Below are 25366 nucleotides of genomic sequence, written 5' to 3' on the forward strand. Positions count from 1 at the left end.
AACAGGAAGGTTAGGTACAGAAAAGTAAAATAACAAGCAGATGTCATTAGATAAAAGTATTTACAGTAGTGTATGAATTTTACATGAGTTGAAAACTCATGGATCAGTGCCAACTAATAGTCAAAATGAACAGTTAAAATGTAAAGAGCACATACAAAAATTGTGTTGCTAGTGATAACCTGAAGTATACAGATCTTGTGAAGCAACTTGATTTACATGTAGATGCTTAAGCTATTGTTAAAATTTACCTATGTGTTTGAGAGTATTGCTGAGGATACAATAAAATCAATTGGTGGTACAGCCTTATGCCTTGTTTGGGGTCTAGTAGAATAATATTTTTATACACAATGGGTATTAGACGAAGAAGGTGGTAAGTAGTTTTCATTGCTTGCAGTGACCATGGCAACTGGATGCTTCACTAAGTTGCCAGGATGAGGTATTTTCAGAATAAGAGTCATAGATATTCAGAAATCTTCAACTGTAGATGTTATATGCAAAGTTTCTTCTTAGCCTTGTCCATATCATTTTAGGACAGTCAAATTTTTACAAGCATTTGTGTCTTTAAATTATGTTTGTTACAGTAATTTTCATAAAGACAGAATTAATTTTACTGATGACCTGTATGCTGATTCCTGGTATAGCTTTCCTACCAATATTGAAGTTAAACAGTATCACAGTTATCTGAAAGATGCATATATATATATATATATATATATATATATATATATATATATATATATATATAAAACTATGTGTATGTGATGAGTGTATGTGCTTCTTTCATGTGTGCATGCGTGTATGTATGTGCTTGTGCCTAAACATGTGCATTAATAAACATTCAGTAAATATATGTATTATGTGATGCTGGTTAATTCAAATGACCATTTTTTTTACTTGTTATAGAAAGGCTTCATGCATTTCTGCAGAAAGATACCATCTGAGATTATGCTTGCTCATGATTTCATTAGACAGAACTCTTGATTGCAACTTATTCTGTTTAAAGTCTGATCAACTTTCTGAATTTGGCCATAGATAAAAATAGTATTATCTGTCTATCTCCACGTAATCCCAAACAACCTCTCCATATTGTATATAATGAGTACTGTTGGTTCATCCAGCTTGGATATTTTTAATATTGTTTTACATGTAAACATTTGTGAGAGTTAAGGGTTGCATATATATATGTCTGCCATTTTACTCGTTATACAAAAAAGCTGAATAGAACTTAAACTAATTAAAAGGCCTACCCTTTAGTATAATGCTTTGCCAATTAAGTTACTTTCTTCTCTTTAGCAGTCTGATTATGGTAGCTCAGTTTATAGTGATTTAAGTGACATTACACAATTTTTCAAGAAGTGAAGAGTAAAAGGCTGAGATAATTTAAGCAGATGTGACCCTACTAAATCCAGTTGTTTAGCAGCATTCCCAGGGTAGATTATGAAATGAGATATGTTATTTCAGTTAATGAATGTGACTCTCCTCTATTTGAATAGGACTATGGTGTTCACCAAGGCTGAACTTTATTCACATTCTGTTTTTTAATAGCTATAGATATTATGCTTTTGCACATACTCATACTAATAAAAATTGTTCCTTCAAATTGTTCTGTAATGCTTATGATAGAATTCTTATATATTAGATATTAATTGACACACTTATTCAACAAAGCAAACAAACTGCAAGAAATTACAAGTTATTCTATGAATCTCTCTGACTCTAAGCTTTTGTTTCTTATTCAACAATTATGTTTTAATCTCCCTCTTTCAGGGGTCTGTCAAATAAAAATTTAGGTTGACACTGCTAATTAAAATCTTCTCATATAACAAAACCTCAAATGATAAAAATCTATAAGCAAATATTATAAACTGGCCAAAATTATTGTATATTTTTTAATGTTAAAAATGTTCCCCACATGACTTTTCCTGAAAATATCAAATTTCCTCAACAATATTACTAATTACTAATATAACATGATAAAGAAAATATGTTTTTTTTTCTGCTTTTTCTTTTTTTTTTTTTTTTTGTGGAGAGAAGGAGCTAAAAGAACTCCATGTGTGATTCTGACACCTTCATCAAAAAAGATAAGTTATAATATAAATTGTTTGAAAATACTTTGCTCAAACCTAGATTACTTTCCTTTTTATTTCAACCATCTGCCAATTTAATATAATGCTTTATATATCATAAATTACTTGAAAATACTTTTTCAAACCTGGATTAATTATTTTTTCTATCATTTGACAACTTCATCTTTCAACTTTTCTAGAATGTCTAAAAGCTCCTAATTCCAAAATATATTCTTTTTTGCAACATAGAAACTGATGGAAACAATCCTCTTTTTATCATTTTCCATTCCTTGAAATAATTTTCCACTAATTGCTTGGCTTAACACTTCTAATAAAAACTTGAATACTGCTGCTATCTGACTTTGTTTTAGGACATACTGTTACTTTAAACTTTTTAAGTCTGTTTCAGGATATGATGTCATCCTTACAGGGTTTAAAACAAACTGGGCTGTTTTAAAATTTGTATCTGATGAAGTCGGTGTAATTTTGGAATATTGAGATGAAAGCACTTATATATTTTATTGTTTATTAAATAAAAAACGTGCTTGGTGGTTTTAAGAAGTGGTCTGCTCCTCTACACTTATTTTTGTGGACACTTCTAATAATAAATATTCAGCTAAATTGGATCTGCTTTACATTTTTCTTCTTCCTAGTGCTTTACAACTTATTCATTTACAACTGCAGGGAGCAAGCATATCAAGCTTAATTTCATTTAAACTATTGCTGTGGAAGCATATTTACACCATACCAGAACTGCGTTCTGATCAATTTCCTGCCATAACTAAGATTTCTGAAAGAAGCTGAGAGTACTTAAAAATGACCACATTAACAAAAATATAAAAAGTCTTGAATATTCATTTCAACACTAATTTACAAATATAATTTTTCTCTTTCCCAAGTTAAAGATGCCTTTTTTATCTTTGTTTAGAAAAAGAACTATTCAACAAAAGCCACTATTAGAGAATACTAATTTCTCAAAAGATTTCAGTGGACTTAAACAATTAAACTCCATTGGCACAGATGCAGACAGGTGGGCTCTTGGGAACATGTGTGGTTGGGTTGTCTCAGGTTTTCCTCCTTGGTGAGAAAAAACATAAACTGTATTAATCTGATAACAAGACATACACTCAGCAGTTAAGAAATATGGCTCCACTGTCCACCCCCCTCACATTATAACTCTAGTTCTAAATAGATTCCTTTATTGCTATTGAAAGTGTGTTTACAAAGAAGTTTACACTCTCAAATATGAAACAGCAGGTGCTTTTCTTCTTATTATAATTGAATCGTGACAATTTTGAAATATTTGATTTGTAACCTTTCTAATTTTGTTGGATATTTACTTTCTTCTCTTTTTTGCTCTGGAATGTAGAAAGAAGGGGAGATTGGGAAGGGAGGTGTGGGTCCTGGACCTCATACTGCAGTGATGGGTAATTCTGCAATTTTTGTAAACTCGTATCAAGGTTGTAAACAATTCATAAATTACAATTAAAAAAGAGATGACTACCAGTGTAGAATATGAGACATGAGAGTTTAAAAATATGTTAACATGTACAATGAAAGGACTAATAGGAGAATGTAGAGTAAACGGTAATGAATTATTTTTACAGAAGATCAGAAGATGTATTGCACAGTGGAACAAGGTAATACTGAGGTACCTAGAACTATTGGATTGACAAAGTTTTATATATTTTCCCTGTTTATCATATTGGCTCCCACTCCTTTTATTTATGTATTTATTATTTTGTTTTCTTTGTTTCTACTTTAGAGTTAGGGACAAAACAGAGCAATTACTAGAAAATGGAAATCAAAATCTAAACCAACTATATTAGAAGTAGTAAATATAGTAACAGAAATAAAAACAACAGGAACTGAGATATTTAGAAAAAGGATAGATGTAAACTACATACAGAAAAATGGGAATTGTGGGAACAATGTATACAGGGCAGGAATGAGGTTTAAAATAAGGCAGGAATTAAATGAGTTATGTATTGTTTGACTGAAAATGACTGGGTAGATTATAAGTGATGTATAATGTTTGCAACTTGGGAGTGTGTCAATATGGTTTGTGATGTAAAATGCTTGCAACTAGGATTGTATTGGTGTGGTTCTTCATTTATATTAATGTATGATTGCTTATGTAATAAGTGATGGTTTAATAAAGATGTTTCCTGTTTAAAGCAAGAGGGTAGGAACTGAATAATTTATGTAATGTTGCTTAGGTTACATGATATATAGCAATATATATTAAGTATAATGTTTGTTAATGTTAATTTAATACAATTTGATTACTTTTGTATAAATGTAAATTTGCCTATGTCACAAGTGATAATTCAATAAAGGTGTTGAGAAGAAAAAACAGAAGATAGAAGAATGAAAGGCAAATAAAAAAATAAAAAAAGAAGCAAGGGAGAAGAAATAAAAGTAGGAAGAAGAACAAAACAGAGAGAAAAAAATTGAATAAAAGAAAAGAAAGAGAACAACGAGAGAAGACCTGATGAGAAAAGAGGTGGTGAAATGAAAAGAAAATCAACATTAAAAAATGAGCATCAGTCTCTGAAAACACTGAAATATAAGATGAATGAAATGAGGGAATAGGAGATGAACAAAAGTAAATGGAATTAAATAATATTTTTGATGAAAATACTTTGCAATACAAACTTTAAACTTCAACAATATCATTTGATTTAGACACATAGTGCAACCCAGTAGGAGGATTCAAAAGAATAGGAAATAAATACATTAGGTTATTATGAACACTATTGACCTTTATATCACAGTTTAAAATATCATTGTGTATTTAGAAGAGAAGAAGATAAAATGAAAAAGAGAACTTTTAGAAGAAAAATAGAAAAGAGAACACACATGAAATGGTGTTATATAAACTGTGAGGGACAGCAATTAAGAATAAATAATAAATGTAATAGTGTTATAGAAAGAAACAAACATATTACTAATAATATAAGCGCACAATAATATGAATATAGAGATGAATAGCCACATAAAAAAATGAATAATGGTAGAAGGAATTCTAGAGAAGGGGAGGGGATTGTTTTCCCTGCCTGCTTTCTCTCTTCCATTATTGATTAATTATAGCATTTAAGAAATTTAATTAATAACATATGGAATTCAGTTTAAACAGAATGACAGTGACTATTATGAAAATTATTACTTAAAATAGCATACTTGATCCAGTTTAGTCTTAATTTCTCTTTAGTATCATAAAGGAGACCAACAGCACTTTGTGGATCATCTTTTCATAAATATTTAGACTAGATTGGTAGAGTGCTTTAGCTGAGGACATCTGACTAATGCAGTAAGCAAAGGATTCCAACAAATATTTGTTGATGTGTTTATATGCCAAAATATGTTTATTTGGATTTAAATTTGCTTGAGTACATTACTACAATTCATGTATTCAGAGAAATAAAACTGCAGTTTTGTATATAAAGTTTAAAGATAGTTTCAAAGTAGAATTCCATGAAGCATCCCTAAAAGATATAAACATATTTATAGTAAATTAGGAAAGATTGATATCATGGTTGAACTTAATATCATGTTTTAAAGTATTAATGATCAGAATATTGAACAGAAAAAAGTGCATTAAGTAAATGTCTCACAATAAATGAAGTAGATTAGTATTCTTTCAAGAAGCATATATTGTGTAAAGAAAAGAGGAATACTTCAGATCTAACTATTGTGAAACACTTTTTAATTTGCCATACAAACCACAAGAAGAGAGGGGTAATATTATTATGGGACAAAATCATGATTGTGTCCAGAACAATTTATAAAAGTAGCAATAAAGAACATTTGCTATGTCAGAAACAGAACATTAAAACAGCTTATTTACATTGTCAAGCATGCATGGAATTCCAGGCCTGAATGCCAAATATGCTAGAATCTATTTCTATAGGCTGTTTAATAATATGAAGGGTAATCTGATGCAAGGGAGAGATTTCACTTTATGGGATTAAGGGCAAGGGCAGCATTGTGGTTAGGGTTAGCACACATAAATAGACTGTGTGTGTGTGTGTGTGTGTGTGTGTGTGTGTGTGTGTGTGTGTGTGTGTGTGTGTGTGTGTGTCTTTGTGTGCACGTGTATGTGCAAACTCTAACCCGACCCCAACCTGACACATTACCTTACCAAAAATCCTATCCCTAAAGGTATCATCATTCACCCACACTACCAAAATTCCCTTCCCTAAGAATATCACTGTTCAGATAAATTATAGTATAAAATATTAATTGGTTGCAAAAGTTTGGGCAAGAACAACTTTCAAACTGTGAAGGACATTTTAAAACAATGATTATTGACAAAAATATAATGAAACAAATTTAATTTAATAAATCAGTAACAAAAACACCACCATTCTACAAAGCATTACTTTGGAAGGCCAAACATCATGCTGTTTATACAACAGATAGGACAGTGACAGTTCAAATAGCAAATAATACTACATGTGATTTGGAATCCAAGGCTGAGTGGAGTCATATTTTCTGTTCACACACATAATTTACCAAATTTTGATAACTTTTAAATTACTTGGTAGCATTTTAGACTGAATTGTTTGTTCTTAAAAAAACTACATAGAGCTAGAAAAACAATTACAAGAAAATGATAAAAAAAGAATTCATCTTAATCAGATTTAATCATTTAGTAGCAATTGATACATAAGAGGAAAATCAATACAAATAAGTTAAGATCAAAAATCCAATGTAATAAACATTTAATTCTAGCCTAAACTTTTTGCATTGATATATAAATATGATATTGATATTTTATAGACAGTCAAATAAATTTAAGGGAGGAGATGCTTGACAGGACAATACAAAGGAAAACTCAATAATGATTATTTAAAGGACACAGTTTGTATATAATGTGTGCAGTTATGTTATTTATGCATGTAATTAGTTGCTATTTTATTTTGTATCTTTGTTGTGATCTTGTAAATATAGTTGTGGTCCATTTTAGTAAAGAAAGTATGTATCATAATAATGTTTACTAGTTTCTTTAATACAAGGCTGCTGTAAGCATTAATAGGGATACAACAATCATTATGGCTGCATATTCGTTTTAGTCATTCTGCAATCTGTTTTTTTTTTTAATTCTGATATACCACATGAATTAACAATAATAAGGAGTATGCATGAATTTGGATAGATAACCTGATCCGTAATCGATATTGATATGCTTATGAAACCAATGGAGGGACAGCAATTTGGGATGCAAGTCAGTCTTAGAATGATTCATTTTTCCAAGTCTGATATGAGCATAGTGACTTAGACAAGGTGATAGTAATTGAGTTCTGATATTGTTTGACAATAACAAGGAAAGAGAAAGGAAGACAAAGAAGAGGTATATGAATGAGGACTGTAGACAATATCAAAAATGTACTTGATTGGAAACATTGTCACCAAGGAACAGATGCAGATGTGTATATAACAGTCAGCAAAGCAGTGAACTAGTTTTACATTTAATTGCTAATATTAACTGCACCACAGACTGTGTATGTTATGTTTCATGTTTAGATAATTAAGAAGTTGTGGTTTGAATCTTTCTCAAGAGAAGCTGGAGGGGTGAACTGTCTTATGTGAGGCAGAAGTTCATTACACTTACACAGACTTTCTGTGTAATGGGCCATACCAGTGGTTGGCCAATATATACATAGCATTTGAGCATTAGAATATCTCTTGAAATGTGGTGTGTCATAGAGTAATTTGTTTAAAAGATGGCACTTTGATTTGTAGAACTTGTGTACAACAGTTGGGTTTACTACAGGCACACATAGAGAAGCCAATGGATGAAGGACAGTGACTTGTTGAGTCTGATTGAAAAGTGTAGCTATCTGCTACATTGTTTCCCTTCTATATGCCTGCCTTATTGTTTCACTATTGTGTGCCAAGCACCTTAAATTAATCTAATGAGTAATGCTGTAAAGCTGCTCCAGGTGATGCATTAATACACCCAAGGCCCAGTCACTTTTACAGTAATAAGATTTACTCAATTCTCTCAAAATATGCCTTATATATGAAATACATCCAGGTCACACCCATGCACTGTTTTGTTCTGTCATCTAATGTAATTTACAAAAGCATTATTATACCTCTGCAGACTTTAAAATATTCTGGTAACACTATGACGTGCACTTTCTACCAGTGCAATTTCACACTGATTGCATGGTTTCCAGGAAGTTATACTGAGATTCGGATGTAACTTGTCTAGTGGCATACGGGATTGGTGCACTTTCTACCAGTGCAATTTCACACTGATTGCATGGTTTCCAGGAAGTTATACTGAGATTCGGATGTAACTTGTCTAGTGGCATACGGGATAGACTATCCACTAGCCTTTAGGCAACCTTGTGCACGTGCGGTATTATTGTATTTTGCCACTTCCTTTTCACAAAGCAAAATATGATATATCATAGGGTGATTAGTACTCCATATTCCTTTCTTTTTCTGCAATTTTCTGCCATTTGCCGATCACACAGTTGTCTGTCTTCCAGTGACACCCTCATTCAAAGTATGCTGCATTAAATACCAGCTACAATACACCTGCATTACCTACTATAGGTCTTTCTAAAATCTATTTTCTCCATTTAAGGATACTAGTCAAATTTTGTATTGTCAAAGTATAACCTGTACTTGCTTTGAAAGCCCAGCATGTTCTCTGGCAGTATTTAAGCTTTACTACATACTGTCTTTTACCCTGAAAGTTATCCTTCAATAACATGGTCTGCTTCTAATCAAATAGATTTCAATCTGCCATGTACTACTGGCAGACACCTGCCACTTGTGACAGAACAAAAATACCTTGGGATTATCTTGGATTCTACTCTGTCACTATTTACACACACAGACAATAACACCAACAAAACTCAATGCCAACTGAAGTTATGTTGTAGGATATCACATTCCATTTCCCCTCGGTTCATAGCACCATAGCCAGAAACATGCTTATTCCAAAGGCCGGGTATGGATGTCTTCTGATAAAGTTACAATCATGTTCAAATACATAAACATGCAAACTACTGTTAATAAAATCAGCAGATACATACTACTTGAAGAATTCCATTCTCATCACTGCCAACTACTAGAGCATTTTGACTGGTTGCCTGTTAATGAAAGAGATATTTTTTTATTTTTCTTCACAAATTTACAAAATATTCAACCTGGGGCACTGCCTTCCAAAACATATTTATAAATCAAACAACCAAGCTACACACCAGAAGGCCAGGAAGAAGCCCTAACTATCATTGGAACAATGTATGTATGTATAATCTATTTATATAGACAAATATATATCTATATCTATATCTATATATGTATATATATATATATATATATATATATATATATATATATATATATATATATAGACATACACACACACACACACACACACACACACACACACACACACACACACACACACACACACACACACATATACATATACTGTACATATGTATGCATGTGTGTCTATGAATGTATTAGTTACATATATAAACTTTAGCCAAAAACTATTTTGGACTGTCAATCTCAGTTGTATGCTCAGTTGTATGTACTTTAAATAAATTCATGGATGTATAGATACTCTGTATAAATATTTGTAATGTATTGTTCACATGAACTGATATTTTCTTTCAATCAGCATGCTGTCAAATTCTTAACAAATGTATTTTCTGTATTGTTTTACCATGCATTGGTCTACGTCTACTTGTTTTTCATTGGAATATACCTATTTGTCCTTGCAATGCACTATGGTGCCTGGGTCATAGCTGAAAATGGTCTGCTGACCAGTCCACTTAACCTGCTTTCAAATGAAATGCATACATAAAAAAAAAAAGTTTTATTTTTCAGCAAGTCTCCTAGGAAGTTTCAAAAAAAATTGTTGATGTCCAGATATACTACTACATTCACACATTTCTCCGTGTCCACCAAGGACTGGCACAACCTTAGATGTACCAAGAATTCAAGAATTGATACTGTCAGTGGACTGAGTATTAATATGAATCTCTGTAACCTTGCCAAACAGGATCTTCTCTATGGAGTTCAACAGAATGGAGTAAAGACATGGAGCTGAAATACCCTAGATCTCTTCCTTAGATCATCATATAGGCCAGCATTTCTGGCATCATTATTATGGAGACACTAAGGAGGCAGTTGTCAGCAGCTTCACCTAAAACCACTGCAAGCAATTAATACCCTAAGATGTACTACATGTAAACACCAAGTCTTACTTTCAGAATTCTGTTGATATTGCTCTCTACTGTTCCTCTAAATTATACTTGCAAAAAGTTGCGTGTTCCTACCCAGACCTACTATACCAGCAAGCACAAACATTGTTCCTTCCTATACAAATGCACTGGAGAAAAATTAATTCACTCATTCTGTCTGACAATATTGTGCTTCAGTTTACCTCTTTTTGCTTCCAGTGAAGAAGTTACCTGCTATTTTCTTTTATTTTCTGACACATATTAAAATGCATTTTAACCATCCTTCATTCCCCAAACAGCTCCATTTCTAAAGCTATCTTGGCTTGCCAAATAATCTTCACTGATTTTATTAATTTATTGATTGATTTATTTACTTTTAGAAGGCATTTATATTAGTCTGTCTCTCACCCTCTCCCATACTTTTTAGCCTTCTTTATATCTTCTACTTTTTACGGATAATCTTACTTATGTCTCTGTTTTGCTAGTTACAGAGGCATGGTTTGAAGACAAAGAAAATACATCCTCTGTCCCTGGGCTTAGGGCCTATCTTGTCTTTGGATTTACTCTCATTTGTGGGAGACTGTCAGCATTTATCATGGATAATATTACCTTACAGTAGATTCTGTAATACACCAAATCTGAACTCCCAGATATCCAAATCACCCAAAACAAGATTAATTCCCACTTCATAACTAGATAGCTATAGAATACACTCTGTTCCTCCTTCTGAGCATGACTGACATCTTTAACACCAAACTCCACAGCAACGGAAATAACAGCACGGACTGAGAATAAATAAAATTTAATTGTGATTCTGGTACCTCGGCCTTCGCCTTCAAAAGGAATAGTTCACATACTCAGAAACAAGCCTATAAGAACCACCTTACATTTCATTAATTGAAATCAATTAACATTGTTTCAAAAATTTAAAGCCACATTTACAAAACTTCTACTAAACACTTTTAACTATATTTATTACATGTTAAATACTTTTACATTAAATAGTAAATAACACAAACAGTTCCCATTACACATCCACAAATATTATTCATATTTCCAAATTTATACCATTAGGATAGAGAGTATTGAAGTTAATAATATATTTTGATTCCATATTTAATAACCTCCTCTGAAAACTATGGTTTGTCCCCCCCATCCCATAAGGTTTGGCTATAACACTAAAAATTAAATCTCTCACCGAACCTCCATGTTCTTTATGAAAATGACTAGCCACAGGACTATCAAGCCTTACATTTCTAATGTCTCCTAGATGTTCTAGTATTCTTAATTTTACCTTACGCTTGGTTTGTCCCAAATACCATTTTTGTACAGGACAATTACACGCAATAGCATAAATAACCCCAAATGAGTTACAATCAAAATGATCTATGGCATTATATAAAATGCCATTGATCCTTGTACCATCTAAATTCCTAATTTTATCACATACCTTACATCTACCACATGCATATGCACCTGCGTTGGCCAACTTTTTCCTTCTGCCTTTGTTTCTTACTAGCTCCTGGCTGTCTTCAGCAGTTTTGGTGTTTTTTGGTGACATCTTTAACACCTTAGCTGAAATTCTCATTAAACCCAACACCTTCCTATGGGGGACTTCAACTATCCATTATTAAACTGGATAACCTACGCTGTCAGTGGTGGGCAAGCCCAATGCTTCTTTCATAGTATAAATGTAAACTCATTTCTGCAGTTAATTAGCTATCCTCTAGGTTTCTCAATACCCTTGATCATATCCTCTCATAAGTATCCACTTCTTGTGTACATCCAGGTGTATCCTCTTTCCTTGTTAAATAAGACAAAAAATCTGTGATATTTTATTTTAAAACCAGTGGTACTTCCCCTGCAAATACCTCTTTGTTTAGGGGCTTCTCAAAAGCAAACCAGCTACTTAATGACCTAAAAATGATCTCATCCATTGTCTCAGATAATGTACCAGGTCACCTGATTATCACTGTCAAATCTAGCCTTGCCAAACGTTTACTCAGCTTTTTCAGTCACTCCTCTGGTCACATTCCCAAAACCTGGAAAACAATCACTGTAATGCCACTGAACAAGGGTAGCTCAATAACAGACCATGGTAACTACAGATCCATTAGTCTCACTAGCCTCATATGTAAAAATTTGGGGCATATTATCTCTGACTTTGTTAATTTGAACCTTAAAAATCTGTTAACCATGGAACCTTATCAGTTCAGCTTTTTCAAAAGAAGGCCCTTCCTTTTAACCTCATTACTTTCTTTAAAAATTCGCCAAAGCAGTGGATGGTGGTTACACAGTACATTTAGCATATCTGTATCTGGCCAAGGCCTTTGACACAATTCCCAATGCAGGCATTAGCATCAGTCTTGTAAATCTATAAATCCCTATTTGTGTGATGGATAACTAATTGTGTCTGACAGAACTCATGTGGTTAGACTCCCTGGTGCCAGTTCTGAAAGCAAAAATGTTACCAGTGGCGAACTACAGAGCTTAAAGTTGGGCTCTCTCCTCTTTGTTATCTATTTCACAGGGTTCAGGCCAATACTCATGGCCTATGGTTATCTAAGTTTACAGAAAACTACAAACTGGGAGTTATTATTCTTTCATCCAGTGAGTCACAATTTCAACTATATGAGTTTGGCCTTGTTAACAATCGGTGCTAAGACAATGGTTTCAAATTAAATGTGAAAAAAATTTAGCATAGTTAATTTTTGTAACATTATTTTCCTATACTATAAAGATGACTCACACCTCTAATCAGGAATTGTTTTAAGAGTTCTTTCTCTTGCCTTTTGACCATCATGTCTCTGTACTAGTTAAGAAAAACTTCTTTCTGGTTCATCTAATTTCTAAATTATTGAATGGGTTTGGTTTTATTAGCCTGAATGTGTCCATAAAGACTTATACAGCTAGTGGGGTTTGGCTTTATTGGCCTGAATTTGTCCATAAAGACTTATACAGCTAGTGGGTTTTGACTTTATTGCCCTGAATCTGTCCATAAAAACTTCAAAAGAAAAAGTAAAAAGTCATGGGCATTCAGAAGTCATAGAGCTGAAACACTTGATGTCCTTAAGGGGTCATTTGCATATATCCCATAGGCCTCTATTACAGGAGGTTTAAGGTATCACACAATGAAAACTGTAGCTTGGCTAGGTTTTTCTTGTAGTTTTTACTAATTGGTTTTTCTGTGCGACCTTTTTACTTTTTTTTAAATTACTGAATTTAATGCTATAATGTCATGTATTTGTTTAAACATATCACTCATATTGAGAGTCCTCGGAAGTTCCTAACTCAAAATATTAGTAGTTTGAAAAAAATCATAGTTATCAGGACAGACTGACAGCCTTCTCTTTATACTCAATTTTTAATAGACTCCTCTTTAGAGATCTGGACCTAGCCTTTAGAGCCATGAAAGATCCAACCCTCCTTCACCTTTTATTCCTTCACAGAAGAAATGGTTCTTCAAATATCAGGTTAAAGAAACTAAATATTCATCAACAGACAAGTAAGACACATTTGTTTGATTGATTCATATCTGAACATATCCTTCACCTCTGGAACAACCTTCAACTAAATGTCAAGCAGAGTTGCACCCTTGCCACCTTCAAGATAAACTTAGATAATTGGATGGGCAGCCTGAAATTCTCTTCCTATCTGTCTTGTATTGTCCTCAGGGAGACTGGAGGGAACTTTTTAATATAATTTTTGGATGGCTTATAATGGTCTGTAGACTGATTACCTAGTACTATGAACTTAGTTGTCTCACCCCCCACCCCATCGATCTTCCAGCACAAGATTTCTATCCTTTGAAAACTCTTCCTCTTCCAAAATGCATTTCTAAAATCTTATGTCTTGAACAGAATGGCAGGTACCTTTAGTTGGCCAAAATCTTTAGGATGTCTTCCAAACTCTGTGAGAGTCAAGCTGGCCTATAAAAGCAATGACAAGTGCAATTCAAGCAAAGCAAACCTTGAACTCTAAAAAGATGTATTTGAAATATTGCAAACAAAATGCTGTAACATTTGTATTTCATAGTGCAGGCCAGCCAGCCAGCTTTAAGAGATCCCTTTTCTTGCCCATCTATATTTCATTAGTCTAAGAATTAACTGCCCCACTACAAAACCCCTTGTTTCATTAGTCTAAGAATTAACTGCCCCACTACAAACCCCCTTGTTTCATTAGTCTAAGAATTAACTGCCCCACTACAAAACCCCTTGTTTCATTAGTCTAAGAATTAACTGCCCCACTACAAACCCCCTTGTTTAATGGAAACTTTTGCAATATTTCTAAACTTTCAGTGAATAGGGTTATCTTTTAAGCAGTACCTACCTCCTAGTTCTAACTTGATAGGATATTGATATAAAGCTAGTATCTTGCTAACTTGTATCCCCAGGCCTCCTCTGAAAAAAGATCTTATAAGCACCAGTCAGACTAACATGGTAAACAAATGTCAATAAATAAATTATTACACTGAGCTTATTATAACTCCACATAAATGAATTCCTGGTTATTATCCATTTTTGGCAATAAAAAGATTTAAGCCTTTTTCTAAACCCTCAGAAGTCATGGACTAGACTGTTACTTCTTGCATAAAAATTGGGTAAAAGGGACTGTCTTCAAAAGATGGTACAGTTAACATCAGTCAGCATTACTGATACTGGTAAACACTGTTAAAACACTGTCAGTGCATTTTTTCTGTTGTTTGTAGTTTTATTACTTCCTGGCCTGTTTGACACTGCACATAACAAAACTTAATAAAACACTAACTAAAACATATCTCTTTGAAAAAAAAAATACATAAAAAGATGAGCTTTGTTGCAAGCTGAAACAAAGGCCTCTAGCAAAGTAAAATATTAAAAAAAAAAAATAGAAAAGCTAATATGACTTACATGGCACTGAAATGACTACAGACTGTCATCTGGATTCAAAAATAAAATATGCTGGGGGTAAGATGCAATGTGAAGTCACGGTCATTCTAAAATACTAGTGATCTAGGCAGAGTGTTTTGTTCCTTCCATTTCTTATTTGGAACCTGGGAGTGAATCTTGATTGTATACATACTATGCTTTATAAAGGTCATTATATCTTTCAGTGAATTTCAGCAATAATCAGGTCAAGATGGTTTCATGGTTGCCATTTTGGTAGAATTTACTGGTTGAAATGATATTCAATGAACTCAAATAATATAATAAAATTATAATTTTCACTTTAGAACTTAACCCCCATCAAGCAGAAGGAGACCACTTCTTGTACCGTTTATTACATACGTGTATTCTGAATTGCCACACCTTTGGCAAAACAAGAAAATCCCAAATCATTCAATCATAATCAATCAATCAATCTATGTATCTATCTCTATAAGGCATGTTAAACAAATAAGACCAAACATAAAACAATCAGGACCACAAAGGATAGAAAAACAGCTGTATGCAGCCAAAGGGATTATGTTGGTACTGAAAGTTGAGAAGAGTTGCAAATGCTGTTATAGAAGAGGTCCTGTAATGTGTTAAATTCAGCTTCTGCCAGAGAGGTGTAATGAATAAATGAGTCTATATCATTATTTCAAACGTTCAGATCCTCGAATCCCTAAAGGCCGACACCAAAATATCAAACCACAACTACACTGAACATTAAAAAGCGCAAAATTCTAAGTATCGAATTGCCATCGTTGGCCAACTCCTGCTACATACTGCCTACCCAAACAAAATAATCTAAACTTCACCTATGTCAACACTTATTTATCCCCTGTGCTAATTAAATGTGAATAACACATAAATATATGTGAAATGTGAACACCCAAGTACTGAAAAAGTTCAATTTCTGTAGTACGTTCAAACTGTCAACTGTATGTTACACTTTCAAAAACAGATCTATCGCTCAAAGAAATTCACCTGGAGAGCACTCATTCCTCTTTCTGAGCACTGCTTGCATACAAGCCTGCTTTTCAACACTCCTATGCTTTTTAGGTGAAGGTGGACAACCAGACTGCAGTTGTAATCTGATCTCATTAATCCTGTTCTGCTCACGCACTAGAACACTCATAATAGCTGGGATGTCTGAAATACGCCTACCTAAAAGATATCTAACACAGCGATGCCATCTCTCAACATAGTTTTGTGTACATGGAAGGCACAGATCATTTAGAGAGGAAACATTCCAAAATGCAATAGGAAACATTGGAGGAGATCTTGACACGTGCAGACCTAGTGCTTTCTTTATGCACACATCCTAAAACATACACCTCTGCAAAATAAGACAGCAACAGCTTCCCCTCAACGGGAAATGTCTTGCACAAAGCATTAAATGCAAGAACAACCTCATCCTTCTGGAGGAAAGAAAGAGCTATTAGCTTTTTCACACATAACTGAAAATGTACACACCTGCCATACAAAGTAGCCAATCCTAGAGACTGCACCTTTCGCCAAACATCCTGTGAGAAATGAAACCGACACCCTTTAGATGTTATCTGATGGAAATTATGTCTAACACTTTTCATAGCTGCCATTTCAAAGTCACATAAAATAAATTCTACTCTAGCCACTAGATCAAGAGGTGACAACAGCTCATGCACACACTCCCATAAATAGTTGTATGTCTCTTGGACGATTTTTGTCACATCAAGCAATACACCAATGGCACACATTTAGTACTTTCTCCAACTGAAATCAACCCATGCACACTATACAGTTGCCAACACAGCTGACCCTTTGTGAGAAAAACTCCATCCATTAACCATAACTTACATGTGCATAAATCCTGCAAATTCTCCTCTGTACTGAACACTAACACATGAATATTGGCATTAAGGTCTACCTTACGCTGCTGTATGAAGCAACCTTCCTTCAAAACACACTCTAGCATTCACTTCATTTAAAGTGGTTGATACCAATTTATAGGTAAGCATCTTCCTATGCTGCACATGATTTACTTGTTGTAGCTTGGAATGCCTAGAAGGCAAGCTTAAAGTACTCTCTACCAAAGTGCTAGCAATAATGTCATCCACTACTAACGCTTGTGTAGCCCCACTTAACCGGAATGTGTCTTTGAGTTGGTGACATGCAATATGTGGTGAATGGGCATGACATACTGACTTTAACAACAATTCCCCATCTACCTGCTTCATGGTGATTGCTCAGCCCTTGCACTTACACGCCTGCTTATACTTGCAGCACCAGTATTTCCTATCTTTGCTAGTTTTCTCTAATGTATAGAGATACCCATCTAAATGCAGCATTTCCCTATTCTTCTGCGATGTTACAGTGCTATAGCACATCCCTAGACTACCAGGAGGTACATCAGAAGCGCTAGCCATTTCTAACAATGACACATAGTTGAACGTACACAACTTACGTGTTACTGTCTTAATTTATAGCAAAATGAATAAACACATACAACTTACAGGTTTCTATTGGGCTACACAAATATAGTACTATATATGCACTTCACTTAACCCTACTTCTAACCCTAAGGTCAGTATCTATTGCACATGTACGTTAAATGTATTACTATGTATGCACTTCACTTATCCCTACTTCTAACCTTAATGTTAGTATTTATTGCACATGTATGTTAAATGTATTACTATGTATGCACTTCACTTATCCCTACTTCTAACCCTAAGGTCGGTATCTATTGCACATGTACGTTAAATGTATTACTATATATGCACTTACCTTATCCCTACTTCTAACCCTAAGGTCAGTATCTATTGCACATGTACGTTAAATGTATTACTATGTATGCACTTCACTTAACCCTACTTCTAACCCTAAGGTCAGTATCTATTGCACATGTATGTTAAATGTATTACTATGTATGCACTTCACTTATCCCTACTTCTAACCCTAAGGTCAGTATCTATTGCACATGTGCGTTAAATGTATTACTATATATGCACTTAACTTAACTCTACTTCTGAACCTAAGGTCAGTATCTATTGCACACGTACGTTGATTTCCTATGCAGGATAAGGGAATCTCCTACTGACGTTTTACCTTAGTAAACATGATGTGGCCAACTACGGAAATGCGATATTGTGAATTTCGCAGTTTTTAACGTTCGGTTAACTTGCTGTTCGATATTGTGGTGTCGGCTTTAAGGGATTCGATTATCTAAATGTTTGAAATAATGATTATAGACCCGAATAAATTTAGCCAGTCTCTGACCATTCCCATTAATACCCTTCTAGTACAAATATTTCCATTATGAGTATACAAAAAGAGCTAAACCAACTAAATTAATAAAATGAAACCCAAACTAAGAATACTGAAATAATAGTACAACATATACAAATGCAACATACTGAGGCGATTTTGCAGTCTTAAACCTTGACTGATGACTTAAGCCAGCCATGAACAAAATGCATTTTCTACAATTAGGCAATTACACTGTGAATGAACATAATTTGGGTAACAATTTAATCTGATGAAACATGAAATTTTATGGATTAAGTAATGGATATCCAATGACACTGTCAACTTTCTAGAGATCATAAACACCTAACAGCTGTTTAGTAAAAGCCTTATTATTACAGTTGAATAATTATAATAGTAACATGGGTATCCAAACTTTTAATTCAGCCTAAGGAGCCAATAAAAGTATTCGCCTTAATTATGATGTCAACAAGTTATTGCTAAATAGTGTTATAGTACCAGTACTTTTCTCCTCCTTCCCCCTTGTGCTGACAATCATCTGCCAGGCACCTTCTCCTATGGCTTCTGAGCCCCTTGCCCAGTTCTACCCACCTTGATGGAGCCACTATTAATTGGGAGGAAAGAGGAATGGGAGAGCTGTCTGACACTGCTATTACTCCTGCCTAATGATGTCACTGGTGAGAAAGGATGGGCAAGTGCAGAACTGCACAGAGGAGACAGACTGGAGCCAAAGTGCCTCCAGCATCATATTTACATATAGTGTTCAGTATGAGGGCTGTTTTTTGCTTTAGACTCTACCTCCCACATACAGGAGAGATGTCATGAGAATGGTACTGTGAGGAAGATGACACAGGTAATACATCACTCTTTTACCAGTCAACCTACAGAAGCAAAAGCTGTAATTACAGCCCCCAGATCACTGCTAAGGATGAAGAACATATGTGTTGTGTGGCTGTCACCGCAAGTTGTTGAGTATTCACATGCCTTATCACTCCCTCCACCTCTGGCCAGCTCCAACAGCTACCTGAGCCAGTAACGGAATTCAGCTCATCTGGGTCAAAGGTCATAGTTAGCATTTTATCCTTCTTTGTCAAACAGACTGGCTTCATGTGCTAATACTTGAAAGGACAAGTGTTTGAGTGCAGTTACATTGATAACATAGTTCACAGTTGCTATTTTCATCTTTTATACCTGTTTTTTACAGATAACATGACAACATAAAGTAGCAGAACATGCACACACAGGGTCTTTGTTTATATTTAGAACTGTCTTGAACTAGGTTTTTTGAATTTGCATTGACTCAGACAAGTATTTGACATATTTAGCTATCTGAGACCCAGCTACCTTCTCTTCCAGGCTGGAGTCTTTAAACATCAGTGAGAATGGTTTGATATGCTCTCTTCTCAATTTATCGCCACTCCGTAAGTCGATGGCGTGTTCTATTCGCTTGTTAATTTCCTCAGGCCCAGACTGGACATGCAAAGCTTGTGCAAGATGGTTTGGAAGCAGATTTATTGAATTTCTTGTTAGGGCAGCCAGAGTCTAGGGGAAAGCACATGCAGATAGTATAAGCCTGCTAGTCCCCTTGGGTTAAAATGCAGTGTACTTGGTCATCTTGCATTGCAATCCTAATAGCATCACATGCATTTTACTCATTCATGTAACCTAAGAAAGTCATACAGAATACTATCTGTTAGCAAGCTTAGTCACTTTTCTCCATACAACACAAACTTAAAGTGCATTTCAGGTTTTCTCTTACAAGGATGTTTACCATCTATCTTGTATCCCCATTCCTTTAAAAGGTTACAAGTTCAATTCTGCATTCTGCCCAAAATAAATGAAACATTTTTTGCCTCTTTCATGCTTGACAGTTCTCTTTTGGACAGTAGGGGACTTATTTGATGTTGCTGGCCCAAAGTGACAACCTCTAATGCTTGATTATTTTTAATCTTTTAATAAACAAACCTAAATTTAGCACAGATGCATTTTCTTTCATTGTCTAGAACATTGTCTGTAGCATTAACTTTTGCCAAGATCCATTTCATGAAATGTTAAAAATATATACAAAAATTTGAAACCAATACTTGAGTTTTTAATTGTATTGTTCTTTTATCATGTCAGCGAAATGAAATTATTTTATTTCAGTCTCATTGCTACATCAATGAATTAGAGGCCTCAGTGAGTTAAGCCAGCATGAGATTAGACTATTATAAATGTAGTGAAGGCATCTTCCTGAGATTTTCAGATGGCAAAGAAACTGCATAATAAAATGATTAGATATTACATCAGATGGACAGTGCTCCAACTCTGAGAATATAAAGTGAGCATTAAACTACAAAGCTAACATTTACCTTAAATTTATACATTTGCAGGAGCAGGTCATGATAAATGCCAAACAGTACCAGGGATCTTGCATCAGGTACATGAATTTGTTTTTATTTTACTGCACTTTAAGATGATTCTTGTTATATATGACCATTTGCTTGAAAAATATTTGCTATTTGCTCTTTGAACAGAAGATTAACAGCTCTGAAAAAACATACACTAATTCTATGCTCATGTTTGTTACCATAGTCACTGATAGCTCAGAGACTGCAAGTAAAATAATGCTTCAATTTTCATCCTAACCGCACCTGCACCTTAGGTGTTCACCTGCTGACACAAGTGAAAAATTACCTTATCTGCATTTTTCATTCTAGGCTCTGGAGACTAATATGGCTTGTGAAGCTGTTAGCCTATTGATCAATCTTTGAATTGCAAAGTTCTGGGCCTTAAGACAGGAGAAGAACATTCAGAAATAATTTCAGATTTTATTACTCATTTGGATACAGTATGAAAACTGATCCCAAAAGTAAAAGAATTTAAGGAAATAAATCTAGTTGCATTATTAGTGAAAGAAACATTATTTTAGTGATTAGATTTCCAGTCCTTAGGTCTGTATTATTCTGGCATGTACAAGGGTAAACTGCACATCCCTGAGGTTAGTAATTGAATTCCTGGTACTTTAGCCTTGCCATGTGAAAAAATGCAGTAGCATTCTTATCAAAATAAGATACAAAATCTCGCTTGTGCTACTTTGTGATAATTAAGCAGTCATTTAGACTTTTAAAGTCAGGTGGACAGATCAGCAGAAAAAAATCTTACTGGTGCAAGCAGAAAAATGCAGGATTGATGACACAAAGGATGTTTAAACAGTAGCTTGCATGCTCCAAAGCTCTGTTTCAACAAGCACACAGGCATACAAATTATTCAGTTTATGGGCTGTAAGTTAAGACATGCAGCTTTGGGTTAGAGGATGTGTATCACATTGTTTCTGTGTTATTAAGGGTTAGACACTGAACACATACAGTCACTCTGGAAGCAAAAAGCATAACAAATGCATAAAAAGGTCTGCAAATGAAGACCGAGAGCTTCATCACAGCTGACTTACTTCTTACAAACCAATTTGCCAATAGAAGTAAATATTTCTTACTGCAGCAAATACAGAAATGTTTGGCAATCTGAATGGATGCAAAGAACTTGATTATATTAAACACACTGATCTCACAAAGTGGTAAAGAAGTAATTTTGCTATGACTTTCAGCTCTTCATTTCAGAAAAAAAGCACACTTCATTTTAATCCCAGTGCCTGTTGTAGAAACATCTATTATACAGTACTATATTTTCACATTCTGCTATGTTAGTTTGCTATTGAAGACTGTTAATACAACCATTACCTTCAGATTTCAGCATAATTTAAAAATAACCCAAGGCATTTTATATTACCCAGCTGAAATGCTACCCCAGTGTAGGACACTTACATAAAAGTGAGATCTATGTCTGTACATGTACGAGTTACAGTTATAAATCTTTTCTTGTGCTGTTTCTGAAATATATAAGCTATGCATGCTGATGGTGTACTATAACCACCCTCTCTCAGTTTGACTTTCATGATGTTGGTCAGTAAAAATATGTTTCTATTCCTACTAGCTCATAAGTTCAGAATTAAAAATAAAGATAAAATGCATAGCTGTAGCTGTTTTCACTATATAATTTTGATTGCCAACATTTATAGAAGTATGGTATGTTTATAACAATATGCAGAATGTAAGTTTTTGTTAGGAATTTTTCAAATCTAATTCCATTCTTCTGCAAGGAGTAGGCACACTATATATATATATATATATATATATATATATATATATATATATATATATATATATATATATATATAGTTCTGTGTGTTAGTTCCACCTTGCTCTTCATTTTAAACAATTGAAGATCATATGTTTTTGAAATTAATCTAACTTGTTTTAACAGAAGCTAACTTAGGATCACATATTGCATAGACTTTATTTTTGATTAAAGCATTTGGAATATTACTAACATAAGTTATAATGGAATAACCCACGTGCATTACTAAGTTGGAATTTCATTAAACATATGTTACGAAATACCGTAGGAATTTATTTGTTCTGCTACATAAGGGCACTTTCTTTGATCTGCTAGAAAGGATGTGGTGATGAATTTTGACTCATAACTCAGCAATCTGGATGACTGTTCTTCAGCATTTATTACATTTTTACTCTCTCTCTTCCCAACTTTCTTTCTTTACTAGCTCTTACAGCTCTGGTCCCTAGTACTTCACTTTCGGATATGTCTTCCCATCATCAGTAGTGACTTAACTTTATTGTTCTTTATATTAATCTGCTGTTATTTAATCATTCTAAAAAATGGTAAAAGATGTGGCTAGATACCAGTTGGGTCACATAGTGGCTTACTGGGGTCACTGATTGTCCTTTGCACTGTATAGTTCTGATAACTGGTTGTGCTTTGCTATCTGTGAGCTACCATGCAGTGACCTGTAAGATCGGTGCTGGCATTAGTTAAATGGATGGGGGGGGGGTTGGGGTAGTAAGCTAATATTCTGTCTCAGTACAGTTGAATTATATCCCTTATAGTTAGAACAATGAACATAGTTCCCAGCCAATGATCTTACATATAATATAATGTCAGAGAACTGACTAGTGATATTTTAGTTTGTGTCACTGAAAATTTATGTAATCAGGTTAGACAATTACATCATAAGAAGATAAGGGATTTCTTTGTAAAAATAAATATTAGCACCTGTGCCACATTAATGCTGTTTCAGACCATTATTGTAAGCAAAAAAATGCATTTTAGCCAACATGACAGAAGAAGTTCTGTTTACATATTGTTACAATACTAGGTACCAATTCTTCTTAATTATGAACCACGGTACCTAATATTCCATAAAAGTTTGTCAGAAACTGTAAATGCTATAAACCATTGAATGACTGCAAATTATCTTTGCTTGTAACCCTCCCCTCCATGAGTTAGGTTGCTCAGCATCCATGGCAAGGTGCACACTTGATTGAGCAATTATCCCACTATCCACTACAGACTGCTCTAGCCAGAATTACACTACCTGAAAGATTGCTTCTTTTCAGCTAAACAGGGTTCCAGGACCCCTTCACCAAGCATAGCTATACCCACTATCCATCACAGACTGCTTTAGCCAAAATGACACTGCCTGAAAGACTGCTCCCTTCCAGCTACCAGAGCTCCAGGACCCCTTCACTGAACATAACTATTGCATGGCCGAGCAATTTTTAATAGCATACCAGTCCTCTTACTGCTTATATTCTTATGTTTTAACTGCTCCCAGTGTGCACACTGCCTAGTGATATAGAATATTTACCCCCCCACCGATCAACTCCATAAACCTCTTGCAAGCACTCCCTGCTTGCACCACTGCTTAACTTACTGCTTTTCTATATCTTTCAGTAGCAATGTTTTTTTCCTGCATAACTGAACCCTGTCTTACTTAAAAACTTTACCCTAGGTATACCTTTAATCCTTTGTAGTTTCTACTCACTTCCTTATCACTTCTAATTCTTCTTGTCTAGGTGTTCACAGTCCTTATTTTAACCTTGAATTTTATAAAGATCAGCTTCTGTCCCTTTCTCTCTTCCCCTTAAATTCTACTAGTTTACTTAGCTTGATTCAAGAATTTCCAGCACGTACTGATTGTTTTTTCCTTTGGGGCGACTCTCTATTTATCTTGTATATGCATTAAATTTAGTCAAACCACCAACCCCAGTCTTCCCATGATCCTTTGCATCCTACAAAATCCCTCGGCCTAAGGGAACGCCATCTTTGCTTGTAACCCTCCACTCCATGAGTTAGGTCTCTCAGCACCCATAGCAATGTGCTTGATTGAAGGATATTGTAAACAAATGCAATTTTTGTCAAAATTGTTTACTTGTTAATGCTGTTGTTGCTTGTTCTTATTATATTTATGACTTGCCTTACCAATGATGTATTCAGCACATGTTTCTGTGTTTTATTTTTTCTGTAAAAGTTTCTGCCAATAGCTGATGTTGTTTCATGCAGTATAATGTCTGTAACAGCCACTAGTTGACTGCTTCTTTGAGTTGCTAGCTTATTCCACTAACACAGCTTACAGTAATTGCGATTACTTCTGGCATAATTATTAAGGCTATATGATCTCGCTTCTTATTCTGATTAACTGTTTCTGCTTAGCGACCACCCTGATTGATTGTTTCCTGACTAATCAAGGTATTCCCTAAAACTTTGCTTAAGTTTTTTTACTGCAGCTAACCAAGGTATTTCATAAACCTTTCCTTAAGATTTTCACTGTAGTAGCTTATCTTGCCTATTGACCATTCTGGTTGTGTGATTCCTGGCTATCCAAGGAATTTCTTCCCTTACTGATTTACTTAGACAGATTGCACATACTGTAGATTGCTTTATACCTGTGCAGCCTTGTTCTACTGCCTAGTTTTGTGTAGCTCTCAGTTATACTTAAGCTTTCCCATCAGTAATTATTAATTATTTTGTAGTTATAGACACAATACTGTAATATCTTGCTGTTATCATCCCCTCCTCCCTTAATAATTCATCT

The 25366-nt window shown here is 34.3% G+C and overlaps 1 protein-coding gene across 2 annotated transcripts in view; it reads right to left on the reverse strand.

Moving 5' to 3' along the window:
* The window catches only part of ADCY8 (adenylate cyclase 8), a 2045143-nt gene that overhangs the window by 871058 nt on the left and 1148719 nt on the right, over positions 1-25366 (reverse strand). The window contains exon 8 of one of the 2 annotated variants that reach the window (XM_044067038.1): positions 19783-19980. The exons of the other annotated variant lie outside the window; for it this stretch is intronic. Within the exon in view, the coding sequence (XP_043922973.1) occupies positions 19783-19980 (198 nt within the window). The remainder of the gene's footprint in view (positions 1-19782; positions 19981-25366) is intronic. 2 annotated transcript variants of the gene reach the window in all.

This window comes from Protopterus annectens, chromosome 3.part1, assembly GCF_019279795.1.
Source record: "Protopterus annectens isolate FY-2018-M chromosome 3.part1, PAN1.0, whole genome shotgun sequence".
NCBI classification, from domain to species: Eukaryota; Metazoa; Chordata; order Ceratodontiformes; family Protopteridae; genus Protopterus; species Protopterus annectens.